At 46.5% G+C, this 13,636-nt stretch overlaps 1 protein-coding gene across 4 annotated transcripts in view; it reads left to right on the forward strand.

Moving 5' to 3' along the window:
• Window positions 1-10,073, forward strand: part of ATRN (attractin) — a 177,829-nt gene extending 167,756 nt beyond the window's left edge. Inside the window, exons 28-30 of one of the 4 annotated variants that reach the window (XM_073236857.1) lie at window positions 2,505-2,623; window positions 5,647-5,792; window positions 7,995-10,073. In XM_073236857.1, the coding sequence (XP_073092958.1) occupies window positions 2,505-2,623; window positions 5,647-5,792; window positions 7,995-8,143 (414 nt within the window). In that variant the 3' untranslated portion in view covers window positions 8,144-10,073. Of the gene's footprint in view, window positions 1-2,504; window positions 2,624-5,646 lie in introns of all 4 variants that reach the window. The other 3 variants (XM_073236855.1, XM_073236854.1, XM_073236853.1) reach the window with 3 other exon arrangements.
• The last annotated feature ends 3,563 nt before the right edge of the window (window positions 10,074-13,636 follow it).

The raw sequence follows: 13,636 nt of genomic DNA on the forward strand, positions 1-13,636 counted from the left end.
CAGTAAGCCAGTCACAGTCAAATACTATATGATCCTACTTATATGAGGTGCCTAGAGCAGTCAGATCCATACAGACACTGAGCAGGATGGTGGTTGCCAGGGGCTGGTGTGGGGAGAATGGGGAGTCACTGGTTCGTGGGTGGACTTTCAGTTTTGCTGGATGAAGAGAGTTGTTCTGGAGGTGGATGGTGGCTGCACAACAATGAGTGTGCTGACACCACTGAGCTGTACACGTGAAAGTGGTCAAGATGGTGAATTTTGTTATAAGTATTTGACCACATTAAAAGGTCACTTACAAAGAAGTTACAAAGTGAGAGCTGTCTTCTCATTGTAACACCAGAAGCCAGAAGAAAATGGAAGAACAGCTTCAATGTGTTGAAAGAGTAGAACTGCCAACTGGAGTAGTGTGCCCAGTACCCACCTTCCAAAAACAGGGATGAGAATGAAGATACCTTTGGAGTAGAGAAGCAGTTTGCCACCAACAGACCCCTACAGAGGGTCTAACGGATGTGCTAGTAAAAAAGGAAAATTAGCCCAGGAGGATGCGCTGAGGTATAAGAAGGAAGAGGGAGTAAATAAAATGGTGAACATGTTACAAATCTAAGCAAACATTGTCCTGATGAAGTAATAATTCGTGGGATTAAAAAAACAGACAAACCTGAAGTACTGAATAATGCATGTCATATGTCAGCAGCATGTGACATGGCTGATTACTCCTTAAAACACTCTTGACTTTGCTTTCAGGGCACCCCACACTCACCTTCTGGCTGTTCTTGCTCAATGTTGTTTTTTCAGCCCTCTTCATCCCCAGTATGTTTCCACAGCTGTGTACACCAGCCTTACTCTTCGGGCCTCTTCTCCTGTCTTTTGTTGATTGTAACAGTCCATTCAGGACAGTGTAACAAAACATGGCTTATATGGTGGCTTATAAACAGCAGAGATTTCTCTCTCACAGTTCTGGAGGCTGGCAAGTCCAAGGTCAAGGTGCTGGCAGATTCAGTGTCTGCTAAGAGCCACTTCCTGGTTCATAGATGGTGCCTTCTAGCTCTAGCCTCACGTGGTACAAGGGACTGGGAAGCTCTCTTGGGGTCTCTTATCAGGGCACTAATCTCATTCATGAGGGCTCTGCCCTCATGACCTAATCACCTCCCAAAAGCCCCTCCAAATATCATCACATTAGGGGTTATGATTTAACATGAATTTTGGAAGGACACAAACATTCAGACCATAACAGTGATCTTTTCCATCACGGATTTTAACACCTTGATCTCTGCACCCAGATCTCCTGTGAGCCTCTGACTTATGTACCCAATTCCTTACTCATTATCCCCACTTGGATGTCTTAACAGGCATCTCAAAGTTAAAGTGTTCAAAACTGAGCTCTGGATATTGCTCCCCACACCTGCTCCTCTGACATATCTTCCCCAGCTCAGTATGTATCACTCCGCCATCCTAGTTGCTCCATGGAATCATATTTGAGTAAACCTTGCTCTCATTCTCATTGGATCTTAGACTCATCAGCAAATCTTGGTTCTATCTTCAGAAATATTTCCTGACCACAGCGTACCTCCCTCACCAGTGTTGCCACCTTGAACTGCTGTTGTCTCTCACCTGGGTAGTCACAGTTGGATCGGAACTGGTTTCCCTACTTCTGCCATTTCACCCATCTAGTCATCTCCCTGTCTTGCAGCCAGATGGATTCTGGAAAGGATTTTCTTCAACCAAATTGAAGAAATGGATGACATATTTGGGGGTACGGAAGGCAAAATTCTAAACATATCCCCAGGACTCCCATTTTGTCATTCAATCAAACATCACTCTAGAAGTTTTTGCAGGAGTCATAAAAGTCCCAAGGTAGTTGAGACCTTAAGTAAGGAGTTTTCTCTAGCTGGTGGCAGAAGAGGAAGCATGAGAGGGACTTGCCATGCCGTAGCTGGCTTGCACCTGGGGCCATATGAGGAGGAGTGTGAGTGCCCTCCAGAAGAGAGTAGCCCGTGACTGACCACCAACAAAGGAATGGGGACTTCAGGCTGACAACCACAAGCACCTGGATCCTGGCAACAACCTGAATGAGTTTTTAAACAGATTATTCCCCAGAGCCTCCAGATAAAAGCCAGCCCAGATGATAATGATTTCTACCTTATGAAGAGCTGAGACCCTTGAGACCATTGTAAGATAAGAACAGAATTTTCCAGAACTGATGGAAGACATGAATAGAGCCATATCCTTGAGCAGAGAATCCTACAGAGCTCACCTAGACTCCTAATCTAGAAAACTGAGATTATAAATAGGTATTCTTAAGCAACTGTTCGTAATTTGTTTCACAGCAATAGAAACTAGTAGAGGGCACTCAACAAGAATAAAAACTAGAGCTATAAAATCATTTCAACTAAATTGCTGGCCAGGGCTGGAAAGAGAACAATGAAAACTGGTGGATGCTGGAGTAGTCTGTAATGTTAAAGCTTGAGAAACACCACTTTAATTCTTTGTTTTTCCTCCACCAGACTGTTCCCAAACCTATTGCCCTGGAGCCATGTTTTGGGAACAAAGCCGCTGTCCTCTCTGTGTTTGTCCGGCTCCCTCGAGGCCTCGGTGGAATCCCTCCTCCCGGGCAATCGGGTGAGTAGATGAGGGCCAGTGACAAACCTGGTTTATGTTTCCGACTGGGAGGATCCTTTCCTAACTTGGGGAACATGGGTACAGAGGTGATGCTGAACAGTGCCTGCTTCCCATCATGGTGAGGATTTGGTGAGATGATCCCATTGTTGCTGCTGTTCCCCAAACAGCTCCTGAGGCCCGTCCTTCCCAGTCCAGCTCCCTGGCCGCCCAGAAGCCTCATTGCTCCCAGCCACACTTACATTTGCTGTCAGTATTTTGGGCCCCCTGAGGTCTGCCGCTCCCATCCTGTCCCTTCCTAGGCTCTGTCTTGGGGAGTAGGCTTTCCCCCTCTTCACTCTTCCTGCTCAGCCATCTTACCTGTTCTCGCTGCCTCCCCCACCTCCTCCAAGTTAGTATTCCTAGCACTCCTCCGTTTCTTTGCTTTTCCACCCTATTTTATTTTATTTTTTATTCAGGTATCATTGATACACAATCTTTGGAAGGTTTCACATGCGCAACATAATGTTTACAACATTCACCCGTGTTATCAAGTCCCCCTTAATACCCAATTTCAGTCACTGTCCATCAGAGTAGTAAGATGCTGTAGAGTCACTACTTCTCTGTGCTCCACTGTCTTCCCTGTGACCCCCCTACACTGTGGGTGTTAATCATAATACCCCTTAGTCCCCTTCTCCCTCCCTCCCCACCCACACTCCCCAACCTCTTCCCCTTGGTAACCGCTAGTCCCTTCTTGGAGTCTGTGAGTCTGCTGCTGTTTTGTTCCTTCAGTTTTGCTTTGTTGTTATACTCCACAAATGAGGGAAATCATATGGCACTTGTCTTTCTCTGCCTAGCTTATTTCACTGAGCATAATACCCTCTAGCTCCATCCATGTTGTTGCAAATGGTAGGATTTGTTTTCTTCTTATGGCTGAATAATAATATTCCATTGTGTATATGTACCACCTCTTCTTTATCCATTCATCTACTGATGGACACTTAGGTTGCTTCCATTTCTTGGCTATTGTAAATAGTGCTGCAATAAACATAGGGGTGCATGGGTCTTTTTGAAACTGGGCTCCTGCATTCTTAGGGTAAATTCCTAGGAGTGGAATTCCTGGGTCAAACTGTATTTCTATTTTTAGTTTTTTGAGGAACCTCCATACTGCTTTCCACAATGGCTGAACTAGTTTGCATTCCCACCAGCAGTGTAGGAGGGTTCCCCTTTCTCTGCATCCTCGCCAACATTTGTTGTTCCTTGTCTTCTCAATGTTGGCTATCCTAACTGGTATGAGGTGATATCTCATTGTGGTTTTAATTTGCATTTCCCTGATAATTAGTGATGTGGAGCATCTTTTCATGTGCCTGTTGGCCATCTGAATTTCTTCTTTGGAGAAGTGTCTGTTCATATCCTCTGCCCATTTTTTTAATTGGGTTATTTGCTTTTTGGGTGTTGAGGCATGTGAGCTCTTCATATATTTTGGATGTTAACCCCTTATCAGGTATGTGGTTTATGAATATATTCTCCCATACTGTAGGATGCCTTTTTGTTCTGCTGATGGTGTCCTTTGTTGTACAGAAGCTTTTTAGTTATATAGTCCTATTTGTTCATTTTTGCTTTTGTTTCCCTTGCCCAAGGAGATGTGTTCAGGAAAAAGTTGCCCATGCTTATATTTAAGAGATTTCTGCCTATGTTTTCTTCTAAGAGCTTTATGGTTTCATGACTTACATTCAGGTCTTTGATCCATTTCAAGTTTACTTTTCTACTCTTATTTTAAATTTAAGGCATGAATAGCAATTAAACAACCTAAAGAAAGGTTTTGAAAATTTTACTCATAGTTCTACTCCAGCATCCACCAATTTTTCATTGTTCTCTTTCCAGCCCTGGCCAGCAATTTAGTTGAAATGATTTTATAGCTCTAGTTTTTATTCTTGCATAACTATCATAAACACTTTTATAGTTTAGTCCATAATATTTTACCATTGTCTTTTACACTGTTCCATGTATGAATCATAATTAGGTAAACACTCCCTTATTGTGGAACACTAAAGAAATATGGAGTTCAGTTTTGGAAGGATCTTGACTGATCATGGAGTGCTTTGGAGGGATACCTCAGGCAATATGAATGTTTTAGACAACTTTCAGCTGAAATGATTCTGGAGGTCAGGGGTCAGGGTTGCCTTAGCCAAAGGAAACCTTGTGTCTGTGAGGAAAGAGTGTCCTAGAATCCTTACCCAGGCTCTGAGCTCCGCAGCCTTCTGAGGTCAGCCCTCAGGTGCAGACGGACCTCCAGCTTAGCTTTCCGTAGGGTGTGGGTCTGTGAAGTCCTCTAGGCACAGCCAGGCCAGGGTTTATTGTCTTTAGTTCATAGGGAATTCACTTAGGGGATTCTGTGTGTTGACCCATAACTCAGCCTTGCCTATGTTGAGAGCAGGATGACTCACTGACCTCACTCTGGAGCCGTGTCTCCTGCCGCCACCACCCTGCTCAGCAGACGTTCGCCGGTGCTCCCTGAGGGCAAGGTTGGCTGGGGTGGTGACAGGTTTGCAACACTATGGCCCTTCGTGCCCCACCCCCCTCACTCCTGATGAAGGCCTGATCACTACTTGAGACTCACTGAGTGGGGCCATCCCAGCCACCTCTCCTAGGCCCATCTTAGACGGTATCCTCTGGACTCTCAGAGCATGCAGCTCTGCCTTTGCTGTAACAGTTGTCACTGGTGTGGAGTCTCTACTACAGGCCAGGCATTAAACCAGACACTTAAGAGCCATCCTGTCCCCATTCACCCATTTTATAGACTTGACAAGGTGAGGTAACAAGCTGCACTAACGTGGCTCCTGAGAGCCTCAGCATAAATAAACCCTGAAAGAATACATACAAATTCATGAAGCAGTTACCCAGAGGGAGGCAGAGCGGAAGTAAGACTTTACTTCCCACATACTTTACTTAATTATTGCACCATGGGAATGTAAAAAGAACTTAAAATTTCTTTTGAAAACAAAAGCAAGCTGCTCCCTAACATGTGCTCCCCCTGTGCATTCTCCCAAGGTCTTGCAGTGGCCAGTGCCCTGGTGGACATTTCTCAGCAGATGCCAATAGTGTACAAAGAGAAGTCAGGAGCTGTGAGGAACCGGAAGCAGCAGCCGCCTGCACAGCCTGGGACCTGCATTTGATGCTGGGGCTGGGGACTCTCCGTGAGTGAGGTGTGGCTGCCAGGGCCTCTGCAGGGAAGGAGCAGGCAGGGAAAGGCTGTGTGAAGCGGGCAGAAGACTGGAACTCTCGGAGCATCTGACTCATTTGCATGTTCACAAGCTTTCTTGGACGGTTTCTCTCATCTGTGCGCCAGCATCTAACTTTTTACTTTTGCATAGGAAAAAACTGATTTAATTGCAGGTCCAGGGGCAATCCGGCAGTTGGACGAGGCAGGGGTAGAGCCAGTGAGAGAGCTCAGGCTGATGCTCAGGGTCGCGTGTGGAAAACTATTCCTGGGACTGTCTCGACTGTGCAAAAAACAAACATGTAGTGTTTACAAGTAGACATTCGCCATCAGTTGTTCTGAAATGTGGTCTTTTAAAAACCAGTCAGATGAAGTCACATGTTTTCATCATCTGAAGCCTGCTATCTTTTTTAAAAGATGTGCTACTTGCACGATTTAGGCAGCTCTCTCTTCCAGGGAGTAGCTTTTATCTAGTTGAGAATTAATAATGGTCCATCTCTTTTGAATCATATCAAACTAAGATAGAAGGGGGCTATTTTAAATGTCAAGATCAGCAGTGTTACTTAGAATGTAAACTGATGTAATAGGTAGTTTTCTATAGCAACTTGATTTAGTCTTAATCCACTTGAAATTCTGTCTCTCACATGCGTGCGTGCACACGCATGCACGCACACACACACTAAGTGCCTAGACTTTAAATAGATCTAGCAATTGGAAAGGTAGTAAGCCTGAGTTTTTACATAATTGCATTCCTACATTCTTACAAAATTTAAATAGCTACCATTGGCAATCTGCTCTTTTTCTAAAATCTAACTTGCAGCCAGGAAAGAATTTTCTCACCCCAAGGAACGTTTAACAGCCGCAGGAACCAAGAGGACATTAGAAATGACCTAAATGTGAAAGTTCTTGTTTGTATTGTCAAAAAGGACATGAAATAAGGTGTGGTCCCCGTGTGCCCTCTGCCCCAGGTCACTTCAGGCCTGCTGTTTGCTTCAGCCCTTCTTGCCACTCCTGCCAGGGCACCACAGAGGAAGAGACTTGCATGTTGCGTGTCTCCCTCAAGCAGAAAAGAGTATGACAGCACTTGGGACTCCTGGATTGAAGAGCAACAGTGTGTTCCCATAGCCTCCTCACGCTGCAAGTGGAATTGCACACCTGGGAAGGGGCAGTCCCCTGTTGTCCAGCAGAACCTGCCCAAAGCCTGGAGAAGGACCTGGAGCTGTTTGCCCTCTTCTCTCTAGAAGAGGCCAGCAATCCCAGCCTCCTTCCAAGAAGCAGGCAGTGGCCATGGAGAGGGCCGCAAATGCTGATAAAGATGAAAAGCACATGGAAAAAAGGAGGAGGAGGAAGGACTATGCTAAACAGGAAGTGACCAGTTGAAGTGGGTCCCTGCTCCTCTCCCCATGGCACTGCCCAGATGTTGAGTTGGCCTTGTCTGTGGTGCTCTGTATTCTGACATTATTCAGCAGCCTCCTGAGATCTCTTCTTCAAAACCCAGGGTTCTTGTCGCAGTACCCTGTTGGGATGGACCTTTAGACAACAATGATTAAGTTTGTGAGTTTGGAGAAATTAATACTCAAAAGAGCAAAGACTGCGGCATTTCACCTTTAAATGCAGTGCCTAGAGAGAGAGAACTCTCTCTTCCCCAGTGCTAACCGCATGCCCTTGAAGAGTTGCCTGGAAAGATGTTTTCAAGGAAGTTGAACCATAGAACACTGATGTACAAAACACCTCTACTTTGAGGCTTGCCTCTCAGAAAGCTGCTTTTTCACATCATTGTTAAAGAGCAGACAGTTCTAGAAAAGACCCCTCCTGTTCTACATTCCCCATATCCCTCCAGATCATGGCCCCCCACAGAGAGCCTGCCATGAACTGGCCCTTTGCCCCTGTAATTGCCACAAGGCCTCTTGGCAGAGAGAGGGAGGCCACTAAGAGGGTCCTCTCACTAGGAAAATCCTTGTTTGTCCAAAAGACCAGTGTTTCCTTGGCCAAAGGAGTCCCTTCCCCATGGGTGTTCCATACCTTTAAATAACATGCAGCATGTCACATAGCCACCTGGTTATTTATTTTTCCTAAAAGATAATGTTTTTTTAAAAAAGGAAGGAAAGAAGGAGCAAGTTTTGTTTAATTCCACTCCAACAGTGGAGTAGCAGCTGATCCATCTGCTTTTCCTTTGCAGCTACTAGCAAACAGCTTCCTCCAGGCTCAGGCCAGAGGAAAGGAGTGACAGGAGAAAGAGGCACTCAGCTTAGAGCCAGTTACCAAGAGAGTCACGTGGAACTTCAAAGAAATGCCTGCGTGTCACGGGAGAGCCTGTATATAAATTAAAATAGTCATGAAAACATTGATATGCTTGTACATAACTTATACAGTACTGCCCAGAATGTTCAGACATTCAGAGTGTACATAAAACAGAAAGCTATCTTAATGTATTTTTATTACGTGTAATGGTGTCTGAGTTTCACCCAGTATGTTTTGTGCCATCTACTGGATATCCAAGTTCAGAGAGCTCCTCCTTATAGGCCCTGTAAGTTCGATAGCAAAGCCAAGAAAGGCATCCCCCTAGTGCTGATGTGCTCAAGTGCATCTGGTACCAATGGAATAACTCCTAACTCAGAAATCGTCTAACAGTACACGTAGGAAGAACCGGGCATCTGGTCCCTTTACAGCAGTGTGTGAAGAGACTCGAAGGCAGCAGGAATGTCTCTGTCACTGTTGTTGGCTCTGCAGTGCGTTGGGGGTCTTTCTGATAGCCTCTTGGTGCTGTGGGTGGTGGCAGGGATGACCCGTCTCATCCTGAGAAATGTTTCTCTTAGTGTCTTAAGTTCAAAGACTATACCTATAGAAAAAAGATTTTCCAGAAAGGGGTCTTCCAGGCTGCATTTTGAGGTGATTTTGTCTAAACTTTTAATGACCATTTCCTAGGACTACAGTTCCCTATACTGACAACTGGGGGTGGCTGGTTCATTGATAAATAGTCATGTCTGCACACGGAACTAACCCCACACGGCCTGGCCTATCCACCTCCTACCCACTCCCTAAGCACAGTTTAGGGAGAAGTCAGCTTCCCTGTGAGCATCACCCCTCAAAGGTGGGAGGAGGTGTGGGAAGAAGGCAACTCACACTCCGCTGAGCTAAGCCCGAGGAGAAGCAGCCCTGGACAGGAGGACTGTGAGCAAAAGGAAAATAGTAGAGTATCTCTGGGTGAAGCCTGAGGTGCCAGCTAGGAGCTGCACTGGGCGGCCTGAGACAGATGAGAAGACCAGAGCACTGCTGGTAGAAAAAGAACTACCCTTCAGTGCAGATCTCACTCCTTCAACTTTGTGGAGTGTGCTGGGGGTAGTGATTCACTTCCTTGGGTGGTGGTGTCACTTCCGTGAGCACCTTTGATCCTTCAGTGTCATTTGTTTTTCCAGTCATGCAACGGTTACTCACTAAGCACTTGCTAACATCCATGCTAGGGCAGTGACCAAGATGGAAAGAAGCTCTTCAGAATTACAACAGAACCCAGCTCCTCAAACCCCTCACCCCGGGAGATCTTTCTCTATAGTGGTTTCAGTGAGAATTGGCCATCCTGAGGACGGACCTGGGAAGGCAGAGGGTCTGTCCTCGGGCTGTGCACTGGCTCTCAGCTGGAAATGTCTGCCCCATTTCTCAAACTTAGTTCCAACCATAAAAGTCATCGTGATGGTTTGCAGGTAGCCAGGCCCGCCAAGACACACTTTCCTAGAGTTGTTGAGACTAACACCCATCCTGCAGGGCGATGGCTGGGACTGGAGAGGAAAACAGGCGCCTTCTCTTTTAAAGGCAATAATGAAATTGACTTTCAGTAACTGAATTTGTGCACAAAACATTCTAAAACACTAGTGAAGCCTGTTTTGTTGAACTAATTCTGGCTCTGGAAATGTTTTTGTTTTATAGCTCTTAACGGTTTTTGTTTTCTTTTTGTTTTTGTTTTGGTTTGGATTCAAGCTTAGTTTGTTAATATGTATAATTTAGCATCTATTGCACTCATGTAAATATGGAGTAAGTATTGTAAACTATTTCATTGCTGGGGACTGTGGGTGTTATACATACATTTAGGACTGCAATTTTTTGGTATTTTTTGTATTGTAAAATAACAGCTAATTTAAGCAGGAACAAGAAAATTAAGGGAGGTCTGTGCGTTTTAAACACAAATGTGAAGAACTTGTATATAAACAAAAGTAAATACTATAATACAAACTTCTGAAATAAAAGTAGATCTGGTAAAAATGTGGTTTACGTTATGTGCTTAATTTTGATTTTGTTTCTTAACTTATTTTTACACTTTGGTCATTAGAACCTTAAGAAAAGGAAAAAAATGTTCAGTGTGGTTACTGGTGTTCAGACAGCCCCAGAGGAAGCACCTGGCAGTCCGTGAAGGTGAAGGTGTAAAGCCAGCAGAGTGGGCCCCTCAGACTCCTCGGCTGGCTGGGGTGCATTCAGCCTGTGGGGTGAAGAGCCCTGCACGGCTTGCGAGCTGACTTCCCAGCGTCCTCACTATAGCCTGCGTCCCCCGTGGAGTGACAGTGCTGGGGAAGGAGACCAGCGTGTGGGCCATGCCACTGTTGGTCTTTACGCTTCTCACCCACCTGTGCATCCTGAATGTCTCTCCAGATTTCCAAAGGGCTGAATCTCAGGTATACTGATAGGTTCAGTTGCCAGAGCCACAGCATTGTCCTTGGTATGGAATTTTTGATGAAGTTACCATTCACAAAGCCTTGTGTGCCAGCCTTTATGCAGCTCCTGGCCTCAGAACAGTGTGTTGCAGCACCCTGGTGTGACTGCAGAAGGCCTAGAAGAGATCAGTGTAATGGGGGTTGAGATAGGAAGGGCAGTGGTTCATCTAGAGGAGGATGGGGCCAGGCACCAGGCCAGGGGTCCAGCAGCCTGGAGGAGGCCTTGCCCACGGGAGTGTGGGTCAGGGTCAGAGAGGCAAATGAGTGGGTTGGTGCCACTGTCAGCTTGAAGAACTGCTCAAAGCTGTTTTGGAGAGGGCTGTGGGAGCCGCCAAATGGTTATGGTAGGATAAAAATCTGTGACTTGGTGGTACTATGGCAGAGACTGTGCTGTGTGTTCCCCACACCTGTTATATTTTGACACTGAACCCGCAAACCAACATTTCCCAGCCCCCTGCAGTTAGGTTGGGGCCATAAACTGAGCTGCAATCAAAGAAACATTGGACAAGTTCTGTATACCAGTTCTAGGTCTGGCACATACCATGCTCCTGTCTGGGACTCCCTGGAGGTCCTGTGTTAAAGATGTTGCGATGGTGGGTCCCTGAGTCACTACTTAGAGGCAAGCCACCTCAAGAGCTGTGTGCTGGTCTTTGCCTCCCTGAAAAGCAAACTTCCCGTAGTGACCTACTGACATCGGGGGTTTATTACAACAGGCAGCTTTCCTTTTTTTTTTATTTTGCTATCATTAATCTACAATTACATGAAGAACATTATGTTTACTAGGGTCCCCCCTTCACCAAGTCTCCCCAACAAACCCCATTACAGTCACTGTCCCATCTGTGTAGTAAGATGCTGTAGAGTCACTACTTGTCTTCTCTGTGTTGCACAGCCCTCCCCATGCCCCCCCCCACATTATACATGCTAATTGTAATGCCCCACCCTTATCCCTCCCTTCCCTCCCATTCTCCCCAGTCCCTTTCCCTTTGGTAACTGTTAGTCTATTCTTGGGTTCTGTGATTCTGCTGTTTTGTTTCTTCAGTTTTTCTTTGTTCTTGTACTCCACATATGAGTGAAATCATTTGGTATTTGTCTTTCTTTGCCTGGCTTATTTCACTGAGCATAATACAACAGGCAGCTTTTCTTAACTCTCCCTGTTCACAAATGGGCACCTTGAAGTGCAGTGCGACGGTACCCAGAACCTAATGTGCGGGGCATTGGCTGAGTGACCTAGTGGCGGGCAGGGAGGAAACAGACCCAGCAGGCAGAAAAGCTGGGGTCCCTATCAGGTGGCAGTAAACGTGTGACAAGCCTGTTCTGTTTGAAAACTTAATCAAGCAAACTACATGTCTACTGAATTTTTAGCTCCGGGGGAAGAATCTGGAAAAAAAACAATGTGTTGTGTGTAGTTGTTATTGGCTGTCTTTGGAAGGCAACACGAAGGGCTGAGTTCCAGAAAGAATTAGCCAGTTTACAAACAGAAAGGCAAGGGGTGGAAAATACTGAAATCCACAGTCTGGTAGTGTCGGGAGAGGCAACTAGTCTTGCTTCTCGTCTCCAAAGGGGAAGAGGTACTTGGGAGCAGCAAAGACCCAGTGAGACAGTGGTGAGAATCAGATGAGGTTGAGGTGTTCTGCCTGAGCCCCACAGCCTCAAGGCCCTGATGGAGAGGTGTGTGGATAGGGAAGCAAAGAAAGCCAACTTGAGAGCTGGCCAGGAAAGACCCTGGAATGCCATCACTGACCCTGTACCTGCCTGGAAAAGAAAGAAAAATGAATTATGTGGCCAAGAAACCATTAGTCTGGCTTGAAAATTAAAGAACCAACCAACCGTGTGCCCACTGGGGCGGCCTGACCCACCCACAGGCAGAGGTGGTTGTGACCCTGTGTCTGAGGAGGGTGCACCACCCACGGCCGCCTCAGCAGGGCTCAGAGACCAGATCACAGCCTGTGCAGGGAGCCCCCACTCCAAGGAGGGGCCCAGCAGGATTTCAAAACTTCTGTAGGCCAGTGACTGCCCTGTGTCTGCACCCCTGCCTTCCTGCGGGAGGGCCTGCCCGGTCTGGCCACTGTCAGCTGGCGAGGCATTGTGTAAGGACCAGGCACTACAAAATCCCTGTCTTCTTGAGATGACAACATAGTGGGGAGGACAGATAATGAACAGGATGTCAGATGGTAAGTTCTATGAAGAAAAGTAAGGATAGGGTTAGTGAATGCTAGGGCACAGCAGTGTGTGGCAGGGCGTAGGGAGCTGAACAAAGGAGGGAGCTGGCAAAGGACGTCTGGGAGAAGAGTGTGCAGAATAGTAGGTGGGGGGGGCAGCAGGTGCAAATGCCCAGCGGTGGCGCAGGTGGGTCTGAGGTTTGAGCCTCGGTGAGGCAGCCACATGGCTAGAGCAAAGCAGCTACAGGAGCAGTGCTAGGAGTTGGGGCGGGCCAGGTCCTGTGGGGCAGTATACTGTTCTCACCCAGCAAAGGACTGCTCCCAAGGGGACATTTTGGAAATAAAAGGGCAATTTTGGTCACTGCATTGAAGCAGAAGGCACTCCTGTGATGCAGTGGCTCCTCCTGTGACATGCAGGGCTGTCCCGACCAACAAGCAACTGATCCACATCCCACTCAGTTTTTGAACATCTTGCTGGATAGTTGTGTAGATGAGGAAATCTGTTCCTAATTACAGTGTAGAACCCAAAGTATTTGCAAGCGTGTTTAACACAGTTTTCCAAAAATGCAACTAATGTGTAAATCAAGAGAAGACCAAACTTTGTTTTCTTCAAAACTTTACCAAGAGCTGGTCATCATTTTGGAAGATTCTGCCATTAATGACAATGTCATTCCTGGTATCTGAGTCCCCAACCGCATACATGGGAGTCACAGCTGAACAGACACACCCTGCAGGCACCAGCTGTACAACATGCCTAGCAAGAATTCTCTCCCATCCTGTGTCCCCCACACAAGAAAGGGACTAGAGCAGATGGCCCTCCGACCTATGGCATGTCCTGCACGCAGAGCTGGGGGTTGCCCTTGCTGCCGGGTCCGTTTGCACACCCTGTAGGCCTTCCCTTCTTGTTTGCTTAATCCTGTTCTCTGAGGCTCTGTTTCTGAGGTTATGTGTGCATTTTGTTC

The sequence above is a fragment of the Manis javanica genome, chromosome 5, assembly GCF_040802235.1.
Source record: "Manis javanica isolate MJ-LG chromosome 5, MJ_LKY, whole genome shotgun sequence".
Classification (NCBI taxonomy): Eukaryota; Metazoa; Chordata; class Mammalia; order Pholidota; family Manidae; genus Manis; species Manis javanica.